Source organism: Xiphophorus hellerii, chromosome 20, assembly GCF_003331165.1.
Source record: "Xiphophorus hellerii strain 12219 chromosome 20, Xiphophorus_hellerii-4.1, whole genome shotgun sequence".
Classification (NCBI taxonomy): Eukaryota; Metazoa; Chordata; class Actinopteri; order Cyprinodontiformes; family Poeciliidae; genus Xiphophorus; species Xiphophorus hellerii.
In genome coordinates, this window is record NC_045691.1 from 26,915,129 (window position 1) to 26,931,466 (window position 16,338).

The 16,338-nt window shown below is 40.9% G+C and overlaps 1 protein-coding gene across 2 annotated transcripts; it reads right to left on the reverse strand.

Moving 5' to 3' along the window:
• Positions 1-2,087: 2,087 nt before the first annotated feature.
• On the reverse strand, positions 2,088-15,813 carry itih3a.1 (inter-alpha-trypsin inhibitor heavy chain 3a, tandem duplicate 1). Of its 2 annotated transcripts, XM_032548769.1 has the most exons (22): positions 15,662-15,813; positions 15,446-15,475; positions 15,076-15,099; positions 12,236-12,390; positions 11,650-11,754; positions 11,368-11,530; positions 11,166-11,276; positions 10,933-11,061; positions 10,723-10,839; positions 9,193-9,361; positions 8,971-9,096; positions 7,829-8,010; positions 7,546-7,731; positions 7,314-7,453; positions 6,317-6,477; positions 6,109-6,144; positions 5,943-6,011; positions 4,507-4,620; positions 4,220-4,421; positions 3,638-3,810; positions 3,052-3,163; positions 2,088-2,981 (listed from the first exon to the last, which is right to left on the reverse strand). In XM_032548769.1, the coding sequence occupies exons 1-22, from the start codon at positions 15,770-15,772 to the stop codon at positions 2,843-2,845; spliced, it is 2,754 nt and encodes a 917-aa protein (XP_032404660.1). In that variant the 5' UTR covers positions 15,773-15,813; the 3' UTR covers positions 2,088-2,842. The 2 variants fall into 2 exon arrangements, with proteins under 2 accessions (XP_032404660.1, XP_032404661.1); XM_032548770.1 differs by lacking the exon at positions 15,446-15,475.
• Between the last annotated feature and the right edge of the window lie 525 nt (positions 15,814-16,338).

Consider the following 16,338-nt stretch of genomic DNA (forward strand, 5'->3'; position numbering starts at 1 on the left):
TGAGCAAAAAGTTTAAACCAGACACAAAAACATCTAAACAAATCAGTAAACGTTAGCATTAGATAATTAGTGCATGACTTACAGTACGTTGCAGCGATCTGCAGCACCTTCCTTCAACACAGCTTACAAAGGAGTACTAATTGCATAATGATTTACAACTGAAAATTCAAAATCCACTGTATTTTACCACCTTAGACCAATGATGTTGCAGATATGGTGAGTTTCTAAGATTTAAAAAGTGAAAAGGTGAGGCACAGTGTAGTCTGAAGCTGATCCGTCGATGAGGCCGTGTCCGACATCGTTCACGAACCAGCAGAGGACGTTCTTTCCCATTTTCACATCCCTGCTGAAATCTTTTTCCCAGTAGTGCCTTCAGGGTATTGAAAATAATAGTTAAAAAAAGAATAATTCTTTAGTCCTTTTTTTTTTTTAAGTCCCGTTTTACAAAAAGAAAAACATTTACCTGGTAAAAGAAAGACATTTACCTGGTCACATTGATGGTTTGGCCTTTTATGTACATTATCACATTTGACTTTCCCTCCACTTCTCCTGGATGCGAATCTGTCACTTCAAACTCAACTCCATGGTAGAACTGAGAGAGATTTTTTTTTCTGATACACAGTAAAGCTCCTTTGCAGAAAAGCGAATAAAACAAATACAAATTACTTCATATGTTGTTCAGAGTAAATACCTGTCTCAGGCCATCTCTTTGGGAAAGAACCAGAGCTCCTTGGACCTGAACCGGAGAATTGATACAGACGCAAATCCACAGCAGCAGCAGCAGCAGCATCCTGGGAAGAAGCTGGAGGCAAGAGGGCCTCCGCGCCGGCACAGCTGGAAACAAGTGTGCAGGGAATTTGAAGCATGTCTTCCTGTAAAAGTCACTCCGCCCACACTGTGCATTTAAAAAAAAGAAAAAAAAGAGAGTGCCTACACCTATTGAACAAAGATTGTGTGTGTGTTGTGTGGGTGCGTGTGTGTGTGGTTTCATGCACATGGTATGTCTGCAGGGATGAGGGATGAATAGTGGGGACGCTCATCCTGTCCAAACAAGGTTTCATGTTCAAGTAGTCAGGTTTTCACTCCATGAATAAAGACTATTCATGCTGCATTTTGAATGAAGACAGCAGTTTGTCAATGTAGCTTTTATTTGGTATTGTGGTTGCACTTCGTCCTGCAGCAGAGTGTTACAAACATTTTAATGACAATGGCCCTGTTGCACTTTTAATACAAGTATTAAAAGATCAGGGCGTGATCTTGCAATGCGACTAATTATGAGCTGGTGTTGCATTATGTCGCATAATGAGCAACGCCAGTTCATAATGCTCATTATGAGCTGGCTATTGGACCTCAGGTAGGTTTTGATCTCTTTATAAAAGCTGAAACAAACACAAGAGAATTTGTCCTCCTAAATGAAAGAATAACAACAAAATATAGATCCAGCTTGAGAGCATTTGTAAGAACTTTGACCCCTACACTAAAATAAACACAGAGCATTGTTTATGACTTTCGTTCACTCTGGAGGGAAAGTTTCTAACCCCCGAGATAGCGTTTTGTTGCACACGTAGCACAAGCTAGCGGTAGCTACGCTCAGGATTCACGCATTGACAAATACTAATAAGAATTGATCATAAAGTCCGTATAGACAGGAAATGTATTGCACAGAGTGTAATAGAGTGTGAACTTTGTTAATTAAATTCAACAGTTTATCTGTACTGTTAGGTTTTATATATTGCTGGACATTTTGCAGTTTAGGGTGTTTCATACTCGGTGTTGCCAGGTTTTCATCAAGCTAAATAACTCTTGGCTGTCCGAAATATCACCAACAACTAGCTTGCTATGGCAGACAAGAATAACAGAGTAAGTGACGATAGGGGACAGTCTAGAAATGTTTACAACTACAAATGAGGTTTTAATTTTATTTATTCATCTTCATACATAAAGTCTCTTTTTGTTTCTAACCTACACAGTTCACTTAGGAACCTACAAGAAGTTTCCATAAAGCAAATCTTTCCCACCATTTTTTATTTTTTTTTGTGGAACATGCAATCCGCATTACTTGTCTAAATGAACCAAATAACAACAAAACAATTAGAATGTGGTTTATTGCAGTGTAGTGATTTATTTTAAACAAAGAACATGTCATCCTTGCATCCCGAACCTCGCCATGATGTGATCAGAGTTATTTCGGTTTAATCGAGGGTCATAATCTTTCATTAAACGCCAGATGTGAGGATCTAACCACAGTAAATGGAAATGTGGTGCAGATGTATAAATTCTCTAGAAAATGTAAAACAACCCAATGAAATTATATGTGAGATCTGAGAATATGTGTGATTATTTATCTCCGTAAGTCATCAGAAATAAACCGATACACTATGATTGAAGACATGGGTGTGACATGCTTTGTTTCTGTTTACGAAATGGACTTTGTAGGCGATGATGATATGGCAACATGTAGACATAAAATGAGGTTAACAAATTGGCAAAGAGGTAAACTGACCCATAATGCACATTATGAAGCTGTTTTCTTAACATTTTTTGTTGTTGTCTGTTTTACTAATCTGATTATTTGAACAGCAGAATAAAAAACAAAGTCTAAAATTCATTCAGTTTAAAGTACTGAATTTGTCCACAACAGGGGAAATAACCCAAACCTTGGGTTCATTTTTAACCTAGCAGTGTTTTAAAAAAGTTCTTCTAATCCTAGAAATTTGCCACAATATTGGGAAAAAAAAGACAGTTCTGTTTTCTGCAAGAGTGTCAAGCCGAATTTCCTCATTGATTTAATAAACTTGATTTTGATCGTATTTAGTAGTGCACAAGAAGGCACTACTTGCTTTCAGACCGTAGTGAAAAGGCTCGACACAACGTAGTCTGCCGCCGCGCCGTCGATGAGGCCCGATCCGTTGTTGTGGATGAACCAACAGGGAACGTTTTCACCGTTCTTCACGTCTCTTCTGAAGTCCCTCTGCCAGCCTCTGTGCGGAACCAGGAGAACAGGTCGGGATTCAGATGTTTACGACAACCAGCTCCACTCTCTCGACTTACCTGGTCACATTGAGCTGGTGTCCTTTTGCAAACATGGTGGCGTCTGGCTTCTCTGGAGATTCCCCGGGACGTAAATCTGTCACCTCGTACTCAATCCCGTGGTAAAACTGACCTGAAGGACAGTTCACAGCAGGCACATTTATTTTTTCAAACAACACAAGGTAAGGAAATTTAAATCTGGTCGATTTTTCCTGGTTCTAATCTTGTCAGAAACTGAATTTTGGGTTTTTATTATATGTATGCAATAATCAAACTTAACAAATTAACATGTAAACTGTGTGAGTATAATAAATTATTAGAATATAGGAGTTTTACTTTTTCAGTTGAATTACTGAAATACATCTACTCGTCATTAACTTTTTAGTTTATGGAAATGTACCTGTGCGCATGCAGGAAGTCATTTATGCTTTGCTGCATTTATATCTGTGCCAGATCCACACAAATATATCTTGCTTCATTGTGCATTCTTGTGTTTAAATGTTTTACTAAACCGGGTTAATATGAAAAACACTGAATTTAAATCGTAGCGCCCTTCAGGAAGTGTAAAAACGCACACACACACACACAATAATACATCATGTTGCACCTAGCAAGCCATGAACAGAAGGGGACAGAAGGTGGGTGTCCAGGGTGTAGAAACCGAGGTAGTCCCGGTGGTAGGGGTGCTTCTTCCACACTTTGTGGAGCAGGATCACAAACTTAACGGAGCGCTTTAGTGTTACAGTCAGGCTGCCATCTTTAGTAACCACAACATCCACGCTGAAACACAACATAACAAAGACTGTCACAATCGACCTAATTTGAAGGACACTTTTAACGTTTTCCTTCAGCACAACGGTTTTCATTTTGATGGGAAACAAAAAAACATAATTAAATTTTTGGGGGGGGGGGGGGGTACAGCAGAAACAGTAGGTTGCTTAAAGAATTAACATCCCCGTTTTTGCCTGGATTAACCCAACTGGACCTCCTTCAACGCGAGTCTCATGGGAGGAAACAAACAAACTATTAGGTAGACATGGGTGACAAAAAACAGGATTTGGTGGAGCTGATCAAACTATAGTTTTTGTTTAAAACATGGAACTAAACACGAGTTGCTGTAAAGTCAGCAGTTGAAGGAACTCAGCGTACTCTGAGTTCCAGGTATAAAAAGTAAACTGCTCCAACTCACTTGGGTCCTTTGAGAGAGGCTGTATCTGTCCACAGCAGCTTGGCGTCTTTACCGTCCTGTGAAACTGAAATATACTGAGTGGTCACCTGCAGGCTGACGCCCAAAGTCCGGTGGACGATGCCGAAACGCCAAAAATAGGTGTTAATTTTCCCATCAGGAGGAATCTTCTTGTCTCCTATGATCTGACCGTTGACAAAAACACCTGAGGAGAGATGATGGGAATCAGTGCAGAAAGGATGGAAAGGTTGAACTTCAGAGGGCGAACTGTTTGAAACTGGTTTGCCGACCTGCTTCTGGGTCACGGACCAGATTAAAAATGGTTCCTGGTACGTTGTTGATGTTGAAGCACAGAGAGTCGTTTCTCCCAGGAAGCTCTATAATGAAGTGGGGATCTCCATCCACTGCAGCACAGACAGTGGCAGTAACAATTAAAAAAGGTGGCTCTCGGAGTGAGAGCGGATTCACTTATCCTAGCAGCTAAAGCTAACAGACGATAGGAGAGAAAGACCGAGATCAAAACAAACTCCTGCTGCTTTTAAACTCCCAACGTTTCCATTGGTTAGCTACGTCCACTGACGCCGATGTCGACACAAGTGCACCAATGGTGAAAATTAAATGTATAAATTAAACGACTGTAGTATTCTAGTTTGTGACACCATTTTATTTTATAATAGTTGCTCTTGATGGAAACACTTTACTGGTACCGGTCCTAATATGAGTTTCATACGTGAAGATCCTTGGGGCGCATCATTCCCCACGTGCATTCATAATTTATTTAGTCTGTCATTTTCTGCTCTGAACAATTACTCAAATACTTTTATGCAGTAGGCACCTCTGCTTGGTGGTGTTTACTGTCAATCAACAACAGGTAAGGCAAGAGCTTTTCTGTGGTTTATTTGCCTCTTTTAGCTGGAGAGTCTTTTAGTTCTTCCATTAGTTACTCCCACATATGAAGAAATCTGAAGAAATTTCGCAAAGTAGGACTATTTCTGTCACTCTGACACTCTCTTAGAGTATTTCAGCTGCTGCCCATTACCACGGTCACTCTTTTATGTACACCAATCCGAACTGAAGCATGTCTTTGTAAAAAAGCTAAAAGTTGTGTTTCTGTTTTTTTTCTTTTCGTACTATTGAAGCAAATTTTAAACTGTTAAGTTTTGCCTTTGTGGTTGAAATTTTATACTCTTTGCTTAAGAACTAAAATAACATTTTGTAACTCTGGAGAAAACGCACAGTGGGAATTATCGTATGACAACAACAGACCATTAAAGCCACCAGCTTTATTCTGTTTGCTCCACAACGATTATACAGATAAAATACTTCAAAAAAAAAATTTAAAAATTAAAGTGTCATGAAAATGAAGGCATGTCCATGAATGTTTATGACTGTTGTCATGAACCGTCTTTCGGTAAATAGTGACACTTTTAATTCAGGTTTACATTAAAAGTGTCAAGGTGTCAACTTAGCATTAAGTTCCATTCAATCTTACATTAAAAGTCAATTAAAAGAGTCAACTTTGCGTTAAAAGTGTCATGTCAGTCTCATGCACACCCCCTTAAAATAAAGTGTTACCTTAAATTTCTCTATCAGAAAGAAAACAAATATTTCAAACATGAAATCTAAGAAATCGCAACAAATCAACATTTGGACAAACCTTCTTATAGATTACAAAATAAATAAGCGATATAACCATCTTCATCCTTCTTTAATGAAATGTACTTACCTAAATACACTGGAGAAGACGAATACTGTACTGGGGCAGAGAAGAAATTCGATGCAACTCCTGAGTATGCTGTACATTGAAATACAAGTAAAAAAAAACCTAATTTAATAAATTATCAAAACCCAGTAGTTTTTTTTCTTTTTCGTTTAGAAAATGATCGTCTCACCCATTGATCTCAGTCTTTCCACTTGCTGTCTTTGCTCTGTGAAAAAAGACCAACAAGGGGCAACTTGACACATTTTGTACCAGAAAATCCAGTTAATGATGTTAATGATGCTTATTATCAATGTGTTTGCTCCTTTCAAACATGTAAGCTTAATTCTACGCCAAAAGCTTGACCGGGTAAATCGGAGGGGAGGAAAACTTTGTTTCACCCTCGGTCAGTTTGTCCGCGATGAGAGGGCTGTCTGTGCCGTCTTCTGTTTCAGGCTTGGTCACCACCATGGAGGTGAGAGGAGTGACAAAGCTGTACTGCAGAGACATTTCCAGGGCCTTGGCTGTGGCGTTGGCCTTTTCATCTGCTGGACCAGTCTTACTGTGATGAGGGGGAAAAAAACAAAACAAAACATATGTTGCCATCAACATTGGATTTTTATTTAGCAATGGCTGACAAATACAATTTAATCAGTACTGCTCAAGACACAACCAGCAAGGAAAACGAAGATTAAACACATCAACATCTTTTCTCAGCAAGTATACTTCTCATGAAAGGTGAAAACCGCATCGGGTGTCGGTTACAACTCAAGTAGCAGACACAAAGAAATGAGCCCAGAAATTAAGTTATGTCTATTAAGGTGGAATAGTGCGGTTCATTTGGATATTTAGCACCAAACTATGTTCATCTCTGGGGACACAGAAACCGTCTCCTTCCTGGATGGTGTGCTGGCTGAGAATTTCTGTTTATACTTGTGGGAATTTTTAGCCGAGAACGAGCCAGATGGTGGCGGTCTAAAGTTCTCTTCCTGACTTCTTTTGACTTGAAACACCTCAAACACCCCAGTTCTTGGTGGTGCGACATCGTGACACTCAAATGTTGTGATCAAAAGCCAGACACCATCATCTGGGCGTTCCTCCCTTGCTGAAAGGCAGTTTTAGTAATCTCAATGTTTTGAAGAAAGTTATAATGAATACCCCTTAATCCCCCTTATTCCGTGTTTCGAAATCAAAGTACGAAACACGGGAAAAATTTACTTGGATGGTGTGGGAAAAAAAGCTCTTTTTAACCAGCACATGGAAATGTCTGGTTTCCCTCATAATACGCTCAATTTAATTTGAAGAGTTTCGACTACTTGGATTTTGACATTCGGAGCAGATTTTATGCCAAAAGGTCTCAAATTGATGCGTTCAGTATTTAATTGAGTAGCAACAGACCTTTTCTCCAGGAGTTGTTGGATGGTGAGGTAAGCCCACAGACGCTCGGTGAAATCCCCAAAGATGTAAGTCTCATCTGGATACATCACGTTCCAGTCAACAACGCCGGCCTGGCCTTGCACTTTGAAGTTATCTTCCAACTACACAGGAAGGAGAAAAGTTATTCTAAATGGGACAGATGAAGACCCGTCGAAACCCTTTGACATTTCTTTTTGTAGAGTTTATTTCTTACGCCCTGGCCAAGGACTTCCACCAGGAAGTTGTCCAGGTCGTTGTCCGTCAGCCGACCCGCCACCACAATCTCTGAGCCGTTGAACAACTGAGGGAAGTGAGAGGTGGTCACGTAGTCGACTGCATTGTCTGGATATACCAGGTCCACCTCTAACAGCAGGGGGCTGGCCACTTCTTCATAGAAATCCTGCAAACGATTGCAGTTGATTAAACTTTTGTATCGCACGCCAAAAACATCACATTCATTTCAGCCGAGCAGAACTCAAAGCGCTCAAACCGTTCACCTGGAGCTGCAGAGTTGCGTCCGAAGCTTCAAAGATCCTGCGAGCCACTCCTTTGTTCTCTTTGCTCATCACATCCAGGAAGTTGTAGTCCACGTCGTTTCCGAATCCGAGACAGAACAGAGACATGTTTCCCCCGATGGCAGAACGCACATTCTCCTGGATCTTTGGGATGTCAGGCTCTCCTTCGGATGCACACGCAAACAATGTTAGGATAAATACAAAGTACGTAAAAATAAAAATGTAAGATCTATCTCTCAATATGATGCCTAGTACAAGTATTCGAAACCCTTTAAGTCATATTACAACCACAAGCTGTGTTGTGGTTTATTGGGATTTTATGTGCTAGAGCAACTCAACGACTTGTATATACACATTGCTTTACAGGCTTAAGGCAACCTAGGTTGCTTCACACGCATATTAAAACACTCCAGATATAAAGATGTATATTCAATGTAAAACATTAGAAGAAAAAAGATAAAAAATATATAAACAGGACCTACAAAGCAGGGAGAGTGAAGTTGGTCAACATTGATGCTGATATGGACGGAGCTACAGGGCGACCCCGGAAGAATTGATTGGAGAAAAAAAACTTGAGCCAAAGACTCTAAAGAGTTATGATGAAATGGTTTAAAACAAAGCGCATTTGTGTGTTGAAACGGCCCAGTCAAAGTAGGTGTAGCATGACGAAAACTGCCACGCACTGACGGACTGGGTTGTTGATATTTTACAAGGAATTGAGAACGTTTTAGTTTCTAGATATGTAAAGGTTATTGAAACACGTCCAAAAAGACTTCCAGCTCTACTGGCACAGTGGCGACCAAAAGAGGGGGCTGAGAGGAGCCCGGGGCTCCCCTGGAAAAATTACTCACCTCTAGAGAATCATGCCCAGTTCATACAAAGGCACACAGAGTCATGTTCTCCAATCAAGACATAAATGTGAAACCCAATAAAGAAATCAATATATATTTGCATTTATTTGTAAAGATACATGCAAAACGGTATATTATTTCCTTCTATTTTATGCGTAAAATCTCAGTCTGTCACTTACAATTTCAAGCCAAATCAGATTATACAATGCAAATTTGTGAAAAACGTTTAAGAGATATAAACACTTTTGGAAGCCGCTGTATGGAAAGACTTACCAAAGTTTGGCATTCCATCAGTCAGTAAGATGACCATGTCGATGCTTCTCTCAGGGAGCCGGTTCGCCTGTCTATCTCTCTTCAGCATATTTATTCCATCCAGCATTCCCTGGTTAATATTAGTAGCTTGGCAAAATAAAACAAAATAAGCAAACTGTCAATTGTTTAACTCTGTAATAAAATTCAGGGAGTGTGACACATTAAACTTTTTGTTGTCTTGACCTCCACTGTCTTGGATTGACCTGGCGTAGTCCTTTGCTTCAGTCACGTTTTGTTTGGTCGCTTTGGTGAGAGACTCCTTCCAAGACAGAACGTGGGAGTCAAACTGGAGGAGAGCGAAGTGGTCCTCTTCATGGAGGTCCTCCAAAATGGCCACCAGTGCATCTCGAGTCTGCAAAAGTTCTGGGATCAAAACGTACCCCTGCCAGCAGCTTTCACAATCACAGTCGTGGTCATAAATATACATACCCTGACAGAATTTTGGATTTGTTTTCTTGGACATTTTTCAGAGACGACGTATGATAAAAACACAAACATTCTTTCTTGAATGGTCAGTAGTTAGGTGAAACAACCGTGTTTAGTCTTGTCAAATCAATAATGACACCAGAAACTACCCAAATGACCCTGATCAAAAGTTTACATACACCTTGTGATTTCTGGCCTTCAAAACATGCACATAAGTCGACACAAACATTGCTACTAAAAGTAACTGTCCTCACATGCGATGTGTTTGGTTTAAATCATCATTTTCAGCAACAACTGCAAGAACGATTGTTTGGGATACAAATAAAAGCCCATAGATACCTTCAGCCGAAGCGCGCAACTCTGAGAAACAGTTGCGTGGCTGTGGAGCCGCTGGAAGAAAAATGGACCGCCTGGTTGAATCACCATAAGAAAGCCATTACTATGCAAATGCTACAAAGTATCCTTCTTACAAAGCACCAAGGAGTGATGAGACCAAACTTGAACTGTTTAACCAAGTGATGTATTTGGAGAGGAGTCAACAAGGCCTACGATGAACACCATTCCTACTGTGAAACACGGAGGTGGGTCACTGGTGTTTTGGGGATGTGTGAGCTACTACAGGGAACTTAATCACAATTGATCGCAGGACGAATGCAGTCTGTCATCAGGAAGTACTGGAAGAAGATTTTCACTCATCAGCCCCGGAAGCTGCGCGTGGGACGTGTTTGGACGTTCAAACATGACAACGTCTCAAAACACAAGGCCAAGTCGACCCGTCGTTGGCTACAGCAGAACAAAGTGAAGGTTCTGGAGTGGCTATCTCAGATGCCCTTGGAGAGATCTCAACACATTCACGCAAGACAAACCAAGAATTTACATAAACCAGAGGCTTTGTACCATCTTCAAATTGAACCACCTTCACCACGTCATCTCAACATTCTTCCATCAAGCCGCAAACAATTTTTTGAATCGCTGAGAAGTAGTTCCTATATGATGAGCTCCGCAGTTCCACCAGGTGTTTGATAATTGCTGCTGCCGCTAGTCTGGAGGAGCTGGGTTCGCCTGGGTTGGTCACAGCAGCACTCCAGGTATGTTTTTAATAATGATGCAATACAATGTAAAGCTAAAAATAAGTTGACTTCATATAACGCTGCCCCTTTAAAGGGAGCGATGCACAGTAGCAACAGCTGGTGTATGTGAGTTTCTGTTGTCATTATTATGCAAGAGGAACACAGCTGTTCGACAAATAAAATGGCTGCACCCACTATGTGTCTGAAGAGTTTTCACCTGTGCCATCTTTGTGCCCATCATCGACCCGCTCCTATCGATAACAAACACCACATTCTTAGGCACTCTGGGCAGGTCAGGGGGTGCAAAGAAGTGCACAAAGTAGCCGTTCACAATCTAGACGGAAACAGAGTCACAACTTGCACTTAATGGACAAATGCATTCAAGCCAACAAACAACATGAATCTGTGATTTGAGTTCATAGCGCACCTGAATGTCCCCGACTTTCTCCTGTCGGTTCACGTCATACTTAATGACGAAATCGCCGTCTATCAGCGTCCCATCGCAGCCTGGACACGTTCTCTGCTGCTCCACAGTTGGAGAGAAGGAGATGTGAGCCTGACGAGAAAAAGGACAAGTGAGACATCTGCGTTGAATGTTAAACAGGAAGGAAAAAAGAAAGTCATTCAAAGAGTCAAAACGACAAGCGAAGAGTGAGGCACCTTCTTATCCAGGACTGTTTTCTCCACTAGGGGGAGCAGCTCGTTGGAGAGGAAAGTGGCGTGGGCGTCAACGTGAGATAGGCCCTGAGGCTCATAAATGTTGGTCGAAATCTGTTTCCGACACAGAGACACCGCTCATGACCACGTTCATCGAATCATAAGGAGGCAGCAGGAAGTGAAAATGAATCATCTAGCCACTCACCCGGAACTGCTCAACCACACTTTTGGGTTTGACTCGGATCAGAATCTCATACTGGCCCAGTTTTCTCTGAAGGAGCTCCTCGTAGGTCAGGATGAAAGTCACGTTGCTTTCAGCTGCAATGTTGACCGACACAGAAAACTTCTCCATCTTCCTCCCAGAAGCCCTGCAGTAAAAAAAACAACACACACAGGTATCTCGTTCTGCTCCCTACGCCAGGTCAGCAGGGGGCTTTTAAAGAACGTCAGTTTTACAAGAAACTAGTTTGTGTCTCGGTCGACTCACTTGACCAATCCCGCCGTCTGTCCGGACGAGACGGCCTTCTCATATTGTTTCTTAGCTTTCTCCTTCTCCTTCACCTCCCCGACGTACACCTTCCCTTCAATCTCCCTGAGTAGCACAAACACAAAAGACAACGCAAAAAAATATGTATTGCTGTGCTTCACTGCAAAAACACAAAACCTTACCAAGTAATATTTATCTTCTTTCTAGTCTAAATATCTTACTGCATTTAAAATACGACAAATTATCTTACAAGTAACTTTTCAGGAAGACGTACGTAGGAGCTTGCTTCAAGTCAATGATTCCTTAATAGTGATGAAAAAGTGCTTGTTCTATTGACAGATTATTTCATTTATAACATGACATTTTCTCCATGTTGTAAGTGAAATAATCTTTCATTGGAACAAGTCCTTTTTCTTGACTATTAAGGAATGACCGGCTTAAAACAAGCTCCGACGTCTTGCCGAAAAATTGTCCGTAAGTGAGCATTGCCCTACTTAAAGTGTGCTAAGATATTTAGAATAGAAACTAACAAAAAAAAAAAAAAAAACTTAGCCTGAGAAAAAATGGAACCTGAAATCTAATTTACATGCTGAAATTTGTGATGAAGGCAGTCTTTGGGAGTTCCACGTCGAAAAAGATTTCCTTTGACTCGTTGGCTTTGTTCAGGGCCACCGAGGTCATGACGGTGTGGGCGAAGCGGTTCGTCACGGTGCAGTCCACCGTCACGCTGAGCACTTCTACCTGTGAACGGGAGGCAAGGAACAAGGGAAACCTGTCATCCAAAAATTAAATGTAAGCATTCATATTGTCGACATTGAAATGATAAATTCTTTCTTTTGCTTGTTTGCCTGAGAAAGTATGTGCAAGAGAGTCTTTGAACTCGTTTTGTCACAAACTCCATTGGATTGCATTGGGAGTTGATGGGAAAAACACAAAACAGCACTAAACTAGGAAGTGGAAGGAAAGTAACGTGGCTTTCCACGTTTTCTACCAGAAAATCTGAAAAGTGTGGAGTGCTTATGTCTTCGGGCCGCCTTACACTGATACTTCTAAATTAAATCCAGCGTAATCCGTTATCTCAAGGATTCACACACTTCTTAAAATATTGTCCACTTTTTATATAATTAAAAAATATTTAAACAAGCCAAGGTTGACAGGAAGCCACAAAGAGTCGCAATTTGGCACAGGTCATGCTCTGGTGATCCTGAACGCACCGTCCCCACAGTGATGCATGGTGGTGGAAGCATCATAATGTCGGACGCTTTTCTTGATGGGAGGATGGATGGAGCTAAGTTCAAGGCCGTCCCGGAAGAAAATCTAATAATGGAATGGTTTAACTCAAAGTGTAATCCATTGTGCTAGATTGGCCTAGTTCAAGTCCAGCCTGAAGCCGGCAGAAAATCTGAGGTAAGACTTAAAAGCACGTTTTTAAACAGATGTTTTAGATCCAGTCTAACTCAACTTGGGCTATTTCACAAGGAAGAATGGCAAAAATAAATTAAAAAATAATGTGTCTTTATATCTGCAAAGCTGTAATGCCATGAAAAGGTTGTTTCAACAAACTCCAGAGGACTGAATGCGCGGACACGCCACACGTTTCAGATTTTTATGAGTAAAATAACTGACAAATCATATATTCTTTTTGTTTCTCTTCTCTATTGTTGTGCAATAAATAAATAATCACCTGGAAGTCTGTGCGGAACGGTGAAAGAGTGAGGAAAGGTTCAGACAAATGAACGAATACTTGTACAATGCACCTTGGTATTGACTAAAATGTCAAAGAGTGGCAGCTAGAGCTCGTCTTGTGTGCAAACAAAACTTGGCAAACAGTTTCACTAATCTTAAGTTGAGAAACACAGCAAGCGTTTGAAGGTTTTTACAACAAAAAAAAAACTCATTTCAAATGACACAGTCGCAGTTTTTTATCCTCTATGCGGATTAAGGACAAAGAACAAAAACAAAGTAAGTACCATATGATGCACAGCTTTTGGAAACAGGACTAATTATTACTAACTTGAGCCGACCTCTTACGTCCAGATGCCGTTTTTACACAAAGTGAGGTCAAACCGGCACCTTTCTGACACGCTCTGTTTGTCATGAGCTCATCATTTAACGTAGCTATTTTGGACAGAAGATTGCTGCAACATTTTATACAATTTCCACGATGCAGATGCCAAACACAGGGCAGCTAGGAAACGGTGTTTAGGAGACATTACGTCACCTCTTACACCCTGGGAGTGTTGTTATGAGTCTGCATCTTCTCACTGAGAATAATGACGACGACTATCTCACTGGGTTTTTCCAAAAAATAAAATTACTTGCATTAGTTTTTGCCTTATCTTACATAAATATCTACTTTTGTTTAAAGTAGATATTTAAAAGGGGCCAAGGCTTTTAGAGAACACGTTCTTTCATACTAAATGTAAAAAATAAATCAATAAATACATTTTTTGTTTGTGGAAAGTATTGAAAAAGGTACCGGCTCTTTCTAAAATATTCCATCCATCCATCCATCCATCCATTTTCTGTTCACCCTTGTCCCTAATGGGGTCGGGAGGGTTGCTGGTGCCTATCTCCAGCTACGTTCCAGGCGGGAGGCGGGGTACACCCTGGACAGGTCGCCAGTCTGTCGCAGGGCAACACAAAGACATACAGGACAAACAACCATGCACACACACACACACACCCCTAGGGAGAATTTAGATAGACCAATTAACCTAACAGTCATGTTTTTGGACTGTGGGAGGAAGCCGGAGTACCCGGAGAGAACCCACGCATGCACAGGGAGAACATGCAAACTCCATGCAGAAAGACCCCGGCCGGGAATCGAACCCAGGACCTTCTTGCTGCAAGGCAACAGTGCTACCAACTGCGCCACTGTGCAGCCTCTAAAATATTCATTTCCTTTTAATATTTTCCACATTTCTCATTTAACAGCCTAAAACTTGCAATGGATTTCAAGTGATAAGAAAGAAGCTCAGAGTTGTGCAGTGGAGATAAAGTGATGCAGCTTGTTGATGTTGTTTGTATGAGGCCTGAAATCTGAATAGTGTGGCATGCATTTGTGCTGAGCCCAGGTGAGTCACTCCCACTTTTTGGTCCAAAAACAAATCTTCTATTTCTTCACCATTTTTTTTTTTTTTTATTATTACGCGTCTAAAACACGTTCTCACCGTTCCTCTTCACAAAACAGCTCAAGCGAAATCGGCTTGGATGAAAAGCATCTGTAGACTGTAGCGTTTCCAAACCATGCCACACACGTTCTGAATTTTGACTCTGATCTGGACTTTGACTGGGCCATCCCAACGCAAGAGCATCCCTTGATATTTCAAGCCTGGCACACATTGAACTTTGAGGTTGCGACTTGAATAAATGCGGAAAAGTTAAAGGGTCTCCTTTTGTTGACAGAACACATAGTGAGCTTACCATTGCCTCGTTTGTGCTTCGTTTCTGCAGCAAAAGAGAGCAAGCAAAAAAAGACAGGAAATTTATATTTAAACATTGCAAAATTGCAACAACAACCTTCCAGCTGAAATTCTTGTGTTAATTAGAGCAACAACAAAAAAATCATTTATTTCCCCTCCAAAAGAAACTTTAAATTCTGCATGCGTAAGAATAATTTGGTCATAGCCATGTTGATTAAATTACTGAAGCTTAATATTATTATACCAACCAACATAAATTAAATTCTGCTCGCTTAAGTATGATTTGCTCAAATGAATTAAACCAATACATTATATTCACCAACATAAAAAAATACGTTTTTGGTTTTTTTTTAACAGTTTCAGCCAAGCACCTGAAGCATTTTGGTGGCTCCCGTCATTTCCTGTAACACAAATGTGTTGCCAAAACAATCAGAAGTGGAAAAAATGTGGGTGATTCATACACTACCACTTCAGCTTGTAAGATTATATATATATGCAGTATATATATATGAAGACATAACGCAAACGTTGTTGAAACTAATTCATCTAATAGCACCAATCAACTACAACTGAAAGTATACCGTTACCTCCGGAGCCTCATCGTCCTCGAAGATGACCAGTGCTCCAGATGTGGGGCTGGCGAGCCAGAGGCAGAAGCAGCCCCACAGCAGCAGCCGGACACCGAACGGACCAGACATGACCGAACTCCCAACCAACACTGACTCGCTTCAGAGCTGAGGGGAGGGAGAAAAAAAAAAAGTCCTCTCTGCTCCGGTAGGAGGGACAGAGGGGGCGGGTGAGCTGGCCTTGACTGTTGACCAGAAGATCAGCTGGCTGAAGGCCTGGAGGTACAAACACGGTACTTATAAAGCTGAAAGAAGAAGAAGAAAAAGAAAAAAAAAAAGTGTGGATATCTGAATGCTTCCACTCAAACCCAACCTGTACCTACACTGACATTTGGCACACACAAAAAATGAAACCAGCTAGCAAGCTGTGGCTGAAAAATATAGAAGAAAAACAAAACGCGCACTAACAATTATGACTTTATTTAGTGTATGATATAAGTGTGTGAGGTAATTAACACATCCATGTCGTGCCACAGTGAGGTGTCTGTGCTGCAGCTCGGTTATCCCTGAAAAAACAAGGTGAGTGTGAGTGCCATGTTGAAATACTGTGTACTTTGCCCCACCCCCCTGTTTTATGTCTGCCACTAGAAATAAACATCAAATATTTAAGTCGAAAATATAATCATCACTCTGTGCAA

Excerpts from the sequence above, each read along its gene's own strand:
- itih3a.1 (XM_032548769.1), bottom strand. The coding sequence starts at position 15,772 with ATGTCTGGTCCGTTCGGTGTCCGGCTGCTGCTGTGGGGCTGCTTCTGC. Across the intron at positions 9,097-9,192 it reads GTCAATCCAAGACAGTGGAG|CTACTAATATTAACCAGGGA; the intron begins GTCAAGACAACA and ends TATTTTGCCAAG. Across the intron at positions 2,982-3,051 it reads CACCAGCTCAATGTGACCAG|AGGCTGGCAGAGGGACTTCA; the intron begins GTAAGTCGAGAG and ends GGTTCCGCACAG.